This window comes from Anarhichas minor, unplaced genomic scaffold, assembly GCF_050575085.1.
Source record: "Anarhichas minor isolate MPS153535 unplaced genomic scaffold, ASM5057508v1 ptg000072l, whole genome shotgun sequence".
Classification (NCBI taxonomy): domain Eukaryota; kingdom Metazoa; phylum Chordata; class Actinopteri; order Perciformes; family Anarhichadidae; genus Anarhichas; species Anarhichas minor.
The window spans coordinates 306,574-322,201 of NW_027466518.1; the positions used below are offsets into that span (position 1 = coordinate 306,574).

The 15,628-nt window shown below is 44.3% G+C and overlaps 1 protein-coding gene across 1 annotated transcript in view; it reads left to right on the forward strand.

Annotated features, from left to right (window-relative positions):
• The first annotated feature begins 1,570 nt into the window (after positions 1-1,570).
• Positions 1,571-15,628, forward strand: part of kcnq5a (potassium voltage-gated channel, KQT-like subfamily, member 5a) — a 79,175-nt gene continuing 65,117 nt past the window's right edge. Inside the window, exon 1 of the mRNA XM_076079378.1 lies at positions 1,571-1,965. Coding sequence (XP_075935493.1) covers positions 1,571-1,965 — 395 coding nt within the window. The remainder of the gene's footprint in view (positions 1,966-15,628) is intronic.

Genomic DNA, 15,628 nt, shown 5'->3' on the forward strand with positions numbered 1-15,628 from the left:
TTATTAATGCATTAATAGTTCATGTAACAGCCTAAATAATGTGAGATATGACACGTTTGTAATTTTTGTAATAAACGTTTTGTGGCCTCAAAATGAAGCTGTAGTTACACTAACGTGGATAGGAAGGAAACAGTATGAGTGGAGACGATGGCTTCTGTCTCTGAATACCAAAAGTCCAATTTATTTAGGAAATAAAAGTTAATTTCAAGAGTAATAATAAGTCCAGATATCTATATAACTCCTGTAATGTCGATGTTTGACCACTAGATGTCGGGCTTTGATCACAACAGGGGAAAAACGAAACATGTATTAGTTAAAAAGTCCAGTAGGCTGTGACGTTAATTGCACGTGATGGCGTCATACTGCTGGCGTCATCACGACCTTTGGTGGATGGAATCAGGATGTGAAAAGTTCAAATCCATAAAAAGTAAACTTCTCTTCAAAAAAACTGCGTTCACATGAGGACTGAACCAGAAACAAGGACAGAGGGAATAGACACTTTTTAATAATTCACTTTTACAGTGTTGTTGATTAGGAAGACTGGACACATAATATCATCATCATCATCGTCATCATCACTGAGGCAGTCGATGACACTACTGGTCTGTTGTTTTAGTTTTAGATGTATATGATCAAATAAATCAATTAAGGGAAGTTAGTTAAGTCACATTTGCCAAAAACAAACACAGTCCTAGAATGTACATGAATGCATATTTATTCAATAATATAAACAGCAGGATATTTGGCTTGGTATTTATAACGGGTTGGAAAAGACATAACCACAAAAGTAAATACAAACGTATCGGCTCTCTACGGGTCACGTGATCACTGTTCAAGGTGACGTTCAGTCGTCAACCAATTTAGTGACGTTTTTGTGAGGGGAATAAGAGCATGCCTGTGAATACGTCATATTTCATAGCAGTAACTTTATGTCCAGTTCACTTAAGTCTGACTTCAAACGAAAGAAAATACTTCATTGGATTGTTTCGGGTCATCGGGCAAATTCCTCGCCTGCGTAAAACCTGCGTCATCAGTGCATTGATGTCTTCTGACGTTTTCTTTAATTAACATGTATTAATCAAATGTGAAAAAATCAAATATAAAGCCAATACTCTTGATGTCTAGATCGTCCATACTGGTCCAGTGGAGCTGGTGGTGCTGCGTCCCGCTCTCTCTCTGATGCGTAAAAGAGACGCATGGTTCAGGGCAGCACTGGCAGAGCTCCACACACTTTTGACAGAAAGAAGCAAGACGGAGAGTGGGTTGAGAAAGAAAGAGCGCGTGGGAGGGTGGAAGAGAGCCCCCCCCCTCTCAGCCCTCAGCCAAACGTCTCGATGGATCTACTCCTTCATAACCCCACTCTTCTCCAGACTTGCGCAGATTGACCAAAGTGTCCAAACCGGACTGTGGATCTGCTCCAAACGGGCCCACATGATGACGGGATGAGAGCAGAGTAGATATTTAACTCTTCACCCACTGCTTTTATTTATTATTTATTATTTAGTGGACAGTGAAAGTCGAAGTAGCCAAACACCCCTCTGTAGCGCGAGAGCACTCGTGCTACATGTGAATGTCTGCCGGTCTCCCAGCGCAGCGCGCTGGTGATGCCATGCTGCGGAGTCACACCGGCGACGAGAGCGGTAACGGCAGCGGCGCGGGGCTCTGGCTGAAGACCTCAACGGGACGCCGGGCGGAGGACCACGCGCTGAAGGATGTGGAGTCCGGGCGGAGGACGATGAACAACAACGCGGCGCGAGCGGCCGGGGACGGTCTCCTGTCTCCCGCCGCGGCAGGTGCGGCGGGAGCGGAGAGGAAGCAGGGCGCCCGCCTCAGCCTGCTCGGGAAGCCGCTGATTTACAGCGCGCAGAGCGGCCGCAGGAACGCGAGCTACCGGCGGCTCCAGAACTACCTCTACAACGTGCTGGAGAGACCCAGGGAGTGGGCTTTCATCTACCACGCTTTTGTGTGAGTACACTTTTAATCAAAGTATAACAAGGAGCTGAAAACTTTTCAATCGAATTATTACAGTTTCCCCACAATTGAAGGCTGAACTTAAAAAGAAAATCAAGCAATAGAAATAAAGAATATTTTTATTTAAGCTGGAATAAAATAAAGACATGCCACTGCTTTTTGGAACTATAACAGATGTGAGTTCATATGGTCTGATGTTCCCCTGATGATGACCAGCTGACGTCATGATGCACACAAGTTGCATGAGGATTTAATTTTTCAAGGGAAAAGTTAATGCTCACTCATTTACATTGAATTATTCTCTCTTATGTAAATCCTTTGAGCAGATATTCATAGCAGCTCATTCTTGTCTTTTCTTTCTTTTGATGTTGGTGGTTAAGATGTGCTGGCTGTGACTATTGACCTGATTTCATTCACCTGTTGGTTGATTGATTTATCGCTGTTCATCAGCACCGGATCTCTTTTGGAATGAGCTCACCTGTTGCTCCAGCAGCAGTGCGCAGTAAAACACCAGAGACACAGATCCTGGAGCAGTTAGGATCCAGTGGCTTTGTGTGCTGGTGTTTGAAGGTGTTTGATGATGCAGATTTAATTACAATATTTGCACACAGAGACAGTAAATCAGAGCACTGTATTAGGGCCAATCTCTTCCTAATCTTCACGTAACACTGGAAGCTCCAGCAGATTTTGGGGCTCTTAGAGAAGGTCAACATGCTGTCAACTAAAAAGGTTGAATGTGATATCAGCTGCTACTGCTGAGCGAGATTTTGAGTCTTTCATCAGCGGTTTGGACGGAGAGAGACAGTCTGGGAAAAGTCCTGTTTCACTGCTTTAATTCAAAACAGCTGAACACAGATTGGTTCCTCTGCTGTGAAATAACTCCTTTATGGCCAACATTTCTGATTAAAAACAAACAATTCTGTTCCATCTTTCTTCATGCAGTTTCAGTTTGTAGATTATTGCTCACATTCGGGCTGAGCTTTCCTGGTTTGTGTCTGTTAATCGAGCAGGATTTGTTGTTCTTTCAGACTGGTGCTGTTGTTTGTTTGTGTGTCTCTCTTACTTTAAACTGTATTTAATCTTAGTATTATTATAAAGTTTTTTATCTTAATTGTGTTCATATCTTCAGAGATATAGATAGATTGACTGATGTTTTAAAGCCTTGAGTTCAGCGATTTCGCCGTCGCCATCTTGGTTTTTTTCCAACCAGTGAACAGGAAGTGACCATATCTGGACTGAGGAGGAGTGACGTAGAGACGCCGTATACGTCTCTGGTAGAGACCTGTCAATCACTGTGTAGCCCCGCCCTAAAGCATCCCCTGCTTTATGGTCTGTTTGACTCTAAATGGACCATAATGTACTAAATGAACATCATGCTGTGTTGAAGAAGACTTGAAACTAGAGATTGAGACCATAAACTCATGTTTACAATGTTTACTGAGGTAATAAATCAAGAGAGAAGTAGAGTCATTTTCTCATAGACTTCTATACAACCAGAGGAGTCGCCCCCTGGTGGACACTAGAGAGAATGCAGCTTTAACACGTGAAGCATCGGCTTCACTTTTCAGAACCGGAGGTTGCCGGCTGGCTATACGTCCAGGAGACAACCTGCCGATCAAACAGTGTAGGCAGTTGCTGTGCTGTGACTGGATTCAATTTTGGTGTTTTTTCGTAAGTGGCGCTCTTTTGTCTGTTTGTTCCGCGGTGGAAGCAAGTCAACGCCCATGATGACTAATTCAAAAGCTATCAGACTCGGTGCGTCTTTGTTTTGATAATTACTTTAATTTATATGAACATGTGGCGGTTGTGACCCTTGGAGTTAATGGGTAACCAAAGAGCAGGCTCTGCATTAACACAATACACACTTTCTGTATGAATGAATATACATGAATCTATGTATTTCTGTCGCACACATGCTGTACACAGCACGCCGACCGTTTGTGGTGATGAAACGCCGCCTCCCTTTCCCGTTTCCAACAGTCGTGTTGGAAGAGGAGCGCTGTGAAGAGGAAGTGGAGCTGTCGGAGGAGGGGCCGCCGAGCCGGATGTTGACGTTTTATTTGCCCGGGCGGGACAGCTGAGGTCGCGAGGGTTAAGTCGTTACATCTGCTCACAACCACAGCCTTAAATAAACTGTTTAAGTGAGATAAAGAAACCTCAGTGGGATGAGGAAAGTAACCTCACATTGAGGGAGATTGGCAGAAAGCACAGGTCTGTTTTTTTTTTTTTGTGATTTGATGCAGAAAAAGAGATTTTAAGGATTCAGATGACATCAGAGATGTTTCTGCAGAAGTATTTCATTGCAGTTTAATGTCCACACACGTAGTATGTGGTGAATGATCTAAATCAGCTTTAATGTTGTGCGATTATTAGTTATATTGTTGCTTTTTAAATGACAAAGATGACAGTTTTTAAACAGGACCTGCTGGTCTATTAATGTATCCTCCCGTTGGTGTTGTTTATTGTCTAATTATATAATTAGTTATGCATTTATATATATTCATATAATATCCTACAGTTCTGGTGTGAGTTAATAGATTTATTCCTCATTAGTGAATTTTGTCTGAAGTCAATAACTTATTGCACTTTGCGGCCTCATTTTAACCTTTGACATCACTAAAGTCAGTGATCCAAAGAGATTCAGACTCATTTATTTAATCATTTTCCTGAAAGGCTGGAGAGAAACTTTGAAGTTGAGATTTAATTGGGACGAGGTGAGTCTCGTCTCGTATGAAAGAACTTTTAATGTGGATAGTTTTGATGAAAGATGAAAGCTAGTCAGTGGTTCTAGTAAATAAGCTCCGACGAAATGTTACGTTCCGACGAAATGTTGCTCGTACCTCTGCAAACGTTCTGCATTCATTTACAATTATCTCAGTTTGTCACACGACATTCAAGTGAATGGATTTCTATGAATAAATAAATGTGTATATATATATATTTTTTATATATATATATATATATTTACAATTATATATATATTGATATATTTATTTTTACATATTATATATATTTATATATGTATTTGTGTATATATATATATATATATATATATATATATATATATATATATATATATATATATATATATATATATATATATATATATATATATATATATATATATAAGCAGATGATAAATACAGAAACATGCAAAAAGACAAATTATTTTTGCTGTAGATACTCACAAATGTAGAAATATAAACACATACACACATTCATATCACACGGCTACACACAAAAAACATTCACACGTAGTAGGAGATACACACACACACACACACAAAAAGAAAGTACATGATTTATAAAAGAGAACTTTCCTTTGATCATTTAATTAGTCGGCTGTTATGTAGAAACAGCTGCTGTGTGTGTGTGTGTGTGTGTGTGTGTGTGTGTGTGTGTGTGTGTGTGTGTGCGCGTGTGTGTGCATATTTGAAATCCATATGTATATACATTACTCTCTGTAGCTGATGGGCTGCAGTGTGAATGGACACACTGATAAGCGTCTTGCCACATAGTGCTCCCACACATTGAGCTCTAATCTCTCATGTGGTGCCGTGTGTTGGCCTTATCACATTCGCTGTAGTGGTTTCTGCGTTAGGTGCTGAACTGTTGTGTGTGAGAGTAACATTTCACCTAATTCTTTATCTGTTTACTCCACTTGTTTGTGTTTTGTGTGAGTATGAAGATGAAATATGACGCTAATAGTATGAGTTTCTGTATCCACGTGTCTGGCTTTGTGTCTGAGGCTGACTTACTTACAGAAGTGTGTGTGTGTGTGTGTGTGTGTGTGTGTGTGTGTGTGTGTGTGTGTGTGTGTGTGTGTGTGTGTGTGTGTGTGTGTGTGTGTGTGTGTGTGTGTGTGTGTGTGTGTGTGTGTGTGTGTGTGTGTGTGTGTGTGTGTGTGTGTGAGAGATTCAGTCACGTGGTTCCAGTGCGTCACTCATTGATCCGAGGGGCCGTTCTGGTCCATCGACAGGTAGCACATCCACCCGGCCTGACGGTCTGCCACGAGGCGGATACACACTTTGTTTCTAATGATCGACCTCGGGCCAGTTTTTCACCCTTTAAACACGCGGATTTGTTCAGCGTCTGTGATGCATTAGCTGTCAGCTCTTTAAAGGGAGTCACACTTGAGTTCTGTTTGAGCAGCGTTCACACTGACGAGGATTAAGGTTGTTTTTCACAGGACAGACTGTCCTCATCAAACGCTTGAAACAACTTTACCGACAAGTGGCCTCTTGTGGTTGTGCGGATAATTCTCTCTGTAGCAAAGGTGGAAACAACCTCAAGGAGCTTGAAGCAGGGCATGGAGGTTCTTACTAAATGTACGGAGGCCGTTATTGTAGACAAACTATCTGCAAACGTGTGTGGAGAGTTGTGTGTAACTGTATCTCAATCCATGTGTGGATGAAGAGACTTGTAAATGTGTAAACGAATGTCTAAATGTGTACAGGAATCTGCAAATGTGTATTCAGAATCCGTGTGTTTTCCGTCATCAGATTTGTAAATGTTTGAACAAAACTAAACGCGTGCAAAGAAATTATTGGCTGAAAAGTCTGAAAGAATTTTGCTCCAAGAGATGGAAAAACAGACAAGTCAGCAGTTTCAACTCAGCGGGTCTCTTTTTTACACGTGACTTTTGCCGTTGCAGAGATCTGCAAATGTGTTATTGCTTCAGTAGCAACACAGCCTACAGACCACCATATGCAGAACACATTCACACATCTCAGTTTAAGCTTTTAGAGATTCTTTTACAAATTTAGAAATGTGATTATTCATCGATTGAGTTGCACGAACACAACTCTCCACACACACATCTGTAAGTAGTTCAGCTACGATAAAGGACCCGTAAATGGGTCCACTCCGGGCTACAGCAACTCTAAAGTTGTCTTATTTATGTTGTGTATTCTTAGCTAGCTTGCTAACGTTGGCCACTGCTTACATTCAAAACATGAGGCTTCAAAACGTTCACAAACCAACGGGTCTGAAACGCTGGAAAAGGCCGTTGCACTCAGAGATTATTCAAACTGCAGATGCATTGATCTCTCCCCCCCCCCCAAAAAAAACTGCGTGCAGACCTGAAGAACATCAAAGGCATCCTGAAGAGACTGCACTCTGTTTCCTGAGAACATGGTGACATCTGAGACACCTGAGCCCATAAAAGAGTCTCTGTGTTTGGGTTCAGAGTTACTTCCAGGTACGGAGGAGGATGTTGGCTAGCAACCAACGGAAAAAATGCTCAGGGCCCATTAGATGGGATGAATAGAGAAAGAGATGCTTGTGTGTGCATCTGTGTATAAATACTGTCACGGTGTGTTCCGGTGTTTGCATGAATAGGTGCAGAGTGGGTACCCTATTAAAGGTAATGTGTGCTTTGTTTAACGACTTCACCGGAGAGCGGAGCACAGACACACTGTGGGTTTGTGTCCAGGTCACCAGTGGTCACTCAGGGAGAACAGAAGGAAGGATTTAGAGGAAACGAGAGGATGAAAACACACAAGAAAAGGAGGCAGAATCATCTACTCTGATTTAAAATGAAGAAGAAGACGCTTATAATCATCATATCCAGACAAAAGTAGTTCACAGGCAGCTTTATATGCAAGAAATGCAATGACAAAAAAATGCAAGTTCACTCTGTGAAGACGTCTTTTTATGTTTGCATTAAACATGTTTCTCTTCCTCAGATATGAAGTCAAAGCGCATATTTAGGAGTTTGGATGCCAAATAAGGAAAACCACGAGGATGTAGTGGTTAGGGAAAAAACCTCTCACCTGTAGCAGTAATCATCCCACTGAATGTGTGTTTCTGCTCATTTTATGTCATGACTACGGACAGGTATCAATAGGATTTTATTAATACTGGTACTCTTATCACTCTAATCGCATTCCCAAATCCCCAGGTTTCCTCCAACACATCAGCAGTGAGCTTGGAGACAATTTTGAGGAGGACTGAGTATAAAATGTAATGCAAACTGATGATTAACTATCTCCTGAATCAGAGCATCACTCCTAACGCACCTAACCCCCCCCCCCCCCCCCCCCCCCCCAGTGCACCAGGAATGCTTAGAATGCAAAGAGCATCCGGTCTCATTACACCCACCACCACACATACTGTATATTCTCCTCTCTGTTCAGTAAATGTGTAAAAAGAAATGAGCCAATTAGCAGTGCGTCAGAGCGCAAGAAAATAAAGAAAAAATAGATTTGATGAACGATCGGATCGACTTGTCGGGTTTCATCAGTCAGAGCTCGCTGGTGAGGAGGTGCCAAGATCTGAAGGGAGTGCAGTGACAGATACACACTGTGACATCCGAGCAGGAAGTGTGTTGTGTGTGTGTGTGTGTGTGTGTGTGTGTGTGTGTGTGTGTGTCTCTCAAAGGGTTTGAGAACTAAAGAGCAAGAGATTGTGTTACTTTTAGGGTGCTTACTTGCATGTCTATGAGTGTTTTTTATGAGAGAGAAAAAAAGAATGCAAGTGGTTGTGGGAATTAATGAGTGTGTGTGTGTGTGTGTGTGTGTGTGTGTGTGTATAACTCACACACACACAATAACTTGCGCAGGCTTGTCCTGCCAGCGGATGACTGTGTGCAGGGTTGGTTGCTCAGTGTGTCAGCATCAGTGTGTGTCTGCTCGTTAGTCATGCGGCAGTCCTCTCGTACATCAGCCGAGGTGCCAGTTTGCTGATGGACGGAGACAGGCTGGACTCGTCCGTCCTCCTGCCCACACAGAGCGCACCGCCGCTGGGTTCATGTCACACACACACACACACACACCGGCCTCCACTGCCTGCCGTGTACACCTCAGACCCTGTCAGTAACTCAAAGGCACTCACAGAATCCTGTACTCACACCCACTCATGCTCAGTTTGCGCAGCTTCACTCCAGATCTGAGTAGTACTGTCGGATTAATGTACTTTAAAGTAGTCAGGTACTCTGCCTGGTTCACATATGATGTGCTCTCTGTTGTCCTTCATTTCTCCAGCTCTGTCTCCATGCAGGGCTTTTTATTTCTGTCCCCCGTAGATTATTTCTTAGAAAATCGTGTCAATCAGCTTTTAACGTAGTTCACAGAGGTATCGAGACAAATCTGTAAAACAATAACAAAATTAATGTGGAAATATCAAAGAATTATTAAAAGCATTTTCATTTATTTCTGTATAAATATTTTTTTAGGTATTTAAAAATATATTTTTGATTATTTTTTGCATGTAAATTGGATTTTTTCTCACTTATTTACGTTTATTTGTATTCTTTTTATGTTTCATAATTATTTTTATTCGTGAGCTTTAAAGGTGTTGGTCGGCAGATGTTTCATCTTCTGGAGAAAGTCATTAGCTGTCCCCCCCCCCGCTAAACTAAGCTAATCACCTCTTTACTTACTTTCTTCCGAGGAGAATTCAGAACATAATGGATCGTGGATGCTGACAGCACCGTGAATTGTTGCATCACTTAATCGCTGTCGGACTTGTCTCCAGGTCACAGAAGATGTTACACTAATGAACACGCTCGTTAAGTTCTGTAGCCGAGTGCAATTTGACCTTTTTATGCAAAGAGAGAGAGAGAGAGGGGAAATAATGTGTTAACTTGTTATAATAACGACCTCATTTTCCTTCATTCTTTCTCCCGTTCTTTAGTTATTAAAATGACGTGTGGGCGAGCTTTATTCTTTTATTTTGAATGACGCAGCTGTGAGCAGACACTCCTTATGAACGTGCTTCAGTTACCACCAACTCTCTGAAGAAGCTATGAATTCCCTGTGACACCGCTGATCTTTATGAATTAGAAAGGGGCCAATTCTGCGCTAAACATCTGCATTTTACCAAATTTAAATACGTGTAAATATCACAGGAGCACCGGGACGTTATTGGCTTGTCAGCGCAGTTAAAAGAAGCTTTTTGACAGTTACTTTCGTGAATTCGCCCCTCTGAGAAGTATCGATCTTCTCGTACAACTCTGTAAAAGAAAGCAACTTATTTAATGTAAAACTGCAGCAGAGTAGTAGGACTGTGTTGAGTAATGCAAGTATTTAGTAGCATTGAATGGATCTACAGGACGGACACAGTGGAAGTATGCGGTTACTTAACACAACTGTTGTGTGCACCTTCCACACAACAGGTAACCTTTTTCTGTTCTCTCACACACACACACACACACACACACACACACACACACACACACACACAGCTCTCCATGCATTCCTCTGATTAAATCTTTACTCCTCAACCCTGGAGAAATCAGAGTCCAATATAACCAGATGACTTTAGCTGAATAGCTTCACCACCTGGGCTGAGAGAGAGAGAGTGTGTGTGTGTGTGTGTGTGTGTGTGTGTGTGTGTGTGTGTGTGTGTGTGTGTGTGTGTGTGTGTGTGTGTGTGTGTGTGTGTGTGTGTGTGTGTGTGTGTGTGTGTGTGTGTGTGTGTGTGTGTGTGTGTGAGCAATCTTTATGAGAGAAAAAAACATCATAATACACGTTTCGCTGACAGGTTCCTCAGACAGAGTGAGACAGAACACTGCACCAACAGTTGTTTCCTTCGTTTGACATGTTTTCTCTCGTGGAACGTCATTCGTCAGCCGGTTGAATAATTGGAAAGAGAGGAGGAGGTGGTGAAGGGAGGGAGAGTGAAATTCAATTACAGAGAGACGGGTGATATCACTCCACTGCTGTGAGATACCTGACAGTCTGCTGTCTGGTTTAATTGCCTCAGAGTCACTCTCCCCAAGACACACACACACACACACACACACACACACACACACACACTGTACAGGGAACACACACACTGACACACATTTAATTAAAATCAAATGAACCATAGAAAATGCAAGTATTCAAGTCATTTATAAAACAAAATGATTGATTTGTTCCAGCTTCTCAAATTAGAGAAGTTGCTGCGTATCTCTGTTTTTATATATATTGCTATATTATTTATTATTAGACATTTTAAGACATTAACCTTATCTCTGGGAACTTTTTAACAAGTATTCTTTATAACACATTAACATCTTCTCGACTCGATGGTTGATTCATTTCACAACCAACCGACAGGCTAATCAATAGTGAGAGTAGTGATGTTGATGGTGGTGAAAACACACACAGGGTAAACAAAGGACATAAACCTGCAGACACACGCACAACTATTATGTGCCTTTGTTGAGCTGCCAACTGAAGTCACACCGCAGCCATCGGAGCCAATGTTGAACCAGTAAACTGGCCACTTTCCATCCGACCCGCACTGTTGTTCTGTGAGGGACGAACCCAGAGGCCCATTCAAATCAAATACATTCTCTCATTAACTCTGTCTCAAAACAAAAAGCTCCATACGAACGGGCACTGTGCCAGTTTCCCAAAGATTAAGGTATTGACGGTCAAATTCCTGCAAAAAAAGGCCACATGTGGAGGTTGGGATGCCCCCAGAAACCCGGTTCTAAACAAGAACCGGTTCTAAATGAGTAAAAACTCAAAGTATTGATGCGGTCCAGAGTTAGCGGTTCTGCTATCGGTACGTTCTTAGTTCTGGAGTGAGACGTCCTCGTCTCAGACGTCCTCTCTCTGTCTCTCGGTCCTGATCAGAAGAACAAGATCATCACTGAGATCATTGTTCAGAGCTTCTTGTGTTGCTGCTGAAGAAAGACTATTTGTTTACATACAAGAATAATGAAGAAATGTGGATTGTTTCCTGAATTAATTGTTGATTTTTCTCACAATAGAATGAAAAAAGAACCGATAAGAGGCTCAAATGGGACCAAATCAATTAGCAGTATTAATAAGAGTAGTATTGTTGTTTGTTATTTGGAGGAGCCTCTGGAATACGACGGCCTTGTTCAGAGCTGTTAGACAGTTGTGGTGCAGAAATACTGACATGAGGAACCGATATTACTCGAGGTAAAAACTGAATTATGAATTATGAATTATTTGTGTAGCAGCACCACAGTTCATGTTCACCACCGAGCATTGATTTCACTTCTTCATCCGGACGGAATATTTTCTTTTTTTGCTCCATATCTGATAAACTGAATAGAAAAATGTATCGATCACATTGTGTCACATGGCTGAGCATTTTAATATTTATGACATTTAGTCCCGGAAAAAGAAAATCGCTCAGGCATCAAAATAGAGCTTTTATGTAAATCAGACCAATTTACCTTCTTAATTTCTCCCTTTTGGTTTCATCTCTCGGCCTCGTTGATACGGAGCTGATGTGTTGAGTTGCCTTTATTCTGTGAACTTATTATATATTCTCTGATGGAAGCAGAAACAGCGAGAGCTTTTTCTCTGGAGGCAGAAGTCGGGCTCGCAACAACCTGTCAGCTCTCACAGTAGTCGTCTCATACGTCAGCCCGTCTGCCCTCAACATGTGTCACGTCGGACATTTGACATGAAAAGAAAATGCTTTTAACCCTCTCAACCTAGAAGCAGTTTCGGGGGCGTTTTTCTTTTCTTTTTTACTTCGGTCACATGTTCCTCTCTGTGTCTTTGATTTCACTGTAATATTAAAGTTCTGCTGCTCTATGAAACAGAACCATCATGACTAGAAGCAGAGAGAACTAGAACATGACTTTAGTGCAGAACAACAGTTAGAATGACATCAATCATAAACAAGGAATTACTTTGATAATTTATTTTATAAAAATTGGAAAACAATGAAATCTACATATCCAACATGTTTCCAAGTGTCCACAAGTGTTACAATGTTAAAAAAAACAATGGAGGCTCTACTTCAATATTCATTGAACTATTTTCACTTTTACATCCTCTCCTTCCAGCCTCTCCTCTCCTCTCTGCTCTCTCCTCTCTGCTCTCTCCTCTCCTCTCCTCTCCTCTCCTCTCTCCTCTCTCCTCTCCTCTCTCCTCTCTCCTCTCCTCTGCTCTCCTCTCTGCTCTCCTCTCTCCTCTCCTCTCCTCTCTGCTCTCTCCTCTCTCCTCTCCTCTCCTCTCCTCTCTCTCCCCTCCTCTCCTCTTCTCTCCTCTCTCTGCTCTCCTCTCCTCTCTCTCCTCTGCTCTCTCCTCTCTCCTCTCTCTCCCCTCCTCTCCTCTTCTCTCCTCTCTCTGCTCTCCTCTCTCTCCTCTCTCTCCTCTCCTCTCCTCTCTCTCCTCTCCTCTCTCCTATCCTCTGCTCTCTCCTCTCTGCTCTCTCCTCTCCCCTCTCCTCCTCTCCTCTCCTCTCTGCTCTCTCCTCTCCCCTCTCCTCCTCTCCTCTCCTCTCTCTCTCCTCTCCTCTCCTCTCCTCTCCTCTCTGCTCTCTCCTCTCTCTCCTCTCCTCTCTGCTCTCTCCTCTCCCCTCTCCTCCTCTCCTCTCTCTCTCCTCTCTCTCCTCTCCTCTCCCCTCTCCTCTCTCTCCTCTCCTCTCTGCTCTCTCCTCTCCCCTCTCCTCCTCTCCTCTCTCTCTCCTCTCTCTCCTCTCCTCTCCCCTCTCCTCTCTCTCCTCTCCTCTCCTCTCTCCTCTCTCCTCTCCTCTCTCTCCCATCCTCTCCTCTTCTCTCCTCTCTCTGCTCTCCTCTCCTCTCTCTCCTCTCTCTCCTCTCTCTCCCCTCCTCTTCTCTCCTCTCTCTCCTCTCCTCTCCTCTCCTCTCCTCTCTCCTCTCTCCTCTCCTCTCTCTCCCATCCTCTCCTCTTCTCTCCTCTCTCCTCTCCTCTCTCTCCCATCCTCTCCTCTCTCTCCCCTCCTCTCCTCTCCTCTCTCTGCTCTCCTCTCTCTCCTCTCATCTCTGCTCTCCTCTCTGCTCTCTCCTCTTCTCTCCTCTCTCTCCTCTCCTCTCCTCTCTCCTCTCTCCTCTCCTCTCTCTCCCCTCCTCTTCTCTCCTCTCTCTCCTCTCCTCTCCTCTCCTCTCTCCTCTCTCCTCTCCTCTCTCTCCCATCCTCTCCTCTTCTCTCCTCTCTCTGCTCTCCTCTCCTCTCTCTGCTCTCCTCTCTCTCCTCTTCTCTCCTCTCTCTCCTCTCCTCTCCTCTCTCTCCTCTCCTCTCTCTCCCCTCCTCTCCTCTTCTCTCCTCTCTCTGCTCTCCTCTCTCTCCTCTCCTCTCTGCTCTCCTCTCTGCTCTCTCCTCTCCTCTCTCTCCCCTCCTCTTCTCTCCTCTCTCTCCTCTCCTCTCTCCTATCCTCTCCTCTCTCCTCTCCTCTCTGCTCTCTCCTCTCTCTCCTCTCCTCTCTCCTCTCTCCTCTCCTCTCTCTCTCCTGTCTCCTCTCCTCTCTCCTGTCTCCTCTCCTCTCTCCTGTCTCCTGTCTCCTCTCCTCTCTCCTGTCTCCTCCCCTCTCTCCTGTCTCCTCTCTCCTGTCTCCTCTCCTCTCTCCTCTCTCCTCTCCTCTCTCCTCTCTCCTGTCTCCTGTCTCCTCTCCTCTCTCCTGTCTCCTCTCCTCTCTCCTGTCTCCTCCCCTCTCTCCTGTCTCCTCTCTCCTGTCTCCTCTCCTCTCTCCTGTCTCCTCTCCTCTCTCCTCTCTCCTGTCTCCTCTCCTCTCTCCTGTCTCCTGTCTCCTGTCTCCTCTCCTCTCTCCTGTCTCCTGTCTCCTCTCCTCTCTCCTGTCTCCTCCCCTCTCTCCTGTCTCCTCTCCTCTCTCCTGTCTCCTCTCCTCTCTCCTGTCTCCTCTCCTCTCTCCTCTCTCCTGTCTCCTCTCCTCTCTCCTGTCTCCTCTCCTCTCTCCTCTCTCCTGTCTCCTCTCCTCTCTCCTGTCTCCTGTCTCCTCTCCTCTCTCCTGTCTCCTGTCTCCTCTCCTCTCTCCTGTCTCCTCTCCTCTCTCCTGTCTCCTGTCTCCTCTCTCCTGTCTCCTCTCCTCTCTCCTGTCTCCTCTCCTCTCTCCTCTCTCCTGTCTCCTCTCCTCTCTCCTGTCTCCTGTCTCCTCTCTCCTGTCTCCTCTCCTCTCTCCTGTCTCCTCTCCTCTCTCCTCTCTCCTGTCTCCTCTCCTCTCTCCTGTCTCCTGTCTCCTCTCCTCTCTCCTGTCTCCTCCCCTCTCTCCTGTCTCCTCTCCTGTCTCCTGTCTCCTCTCCTCTCTCCTGTCTCCTCCCCTCTCTCCTGTCTCCTCTCCTCTCTCCTGTCTCCTCTCCTCTCTCCTGTCTCCTCTCCTCTCTCCTCTCTCCTGTCTCCTCTCCTCTCTCCTGTCTCCTCTCCTCTCTCCTGTCTCCTCTCCTCTCTCCTGTCTCCTGTCTCCTCTCCTCTCTCCTGTCTCCTGTCTCCTCTCCTCTCTCCTGTCTCCTCTCCTCTCTCCTGTCTCCTGTCTCCTCTCTCCTGTCTCCTCTCCTCTCTCCTGTCTCCTCTCCTCTCTCCTCTCTCCTGTCTCCTCTCCTCTCTCCTGTCTCCTGTCTCCTCTCCTCTCTCCTGTCTCCTCTCCTCTCTCCTGTCTCCTCTCCTCTCTCCTCTCTCCTGTCTCCTCTCCTCTCTCCTCTCTCCTGTCTCCTCTCCTCTCTCCTGTCTCCTCCCCTCTCTCCTCTGTGTTCAGCAGTTTTAAATGAGCCATGTAGAATAAAATGTTTTTAATGAAATATCAAATTTGTAGCTTTGTTTTGGCTGCATTTTCTGACGGAAGCGAACCCGATGTGTTCAAGGACCGTCAGAATGATCAAAAGATCAAAACGTTAATGATGTTTTTCACAGCTTCTGGCTGATAAACGGCCGATTGTTTAAAGTAAACATGCTTTTCAATCCCGCTGGCAGGTTTTGGGATTCAA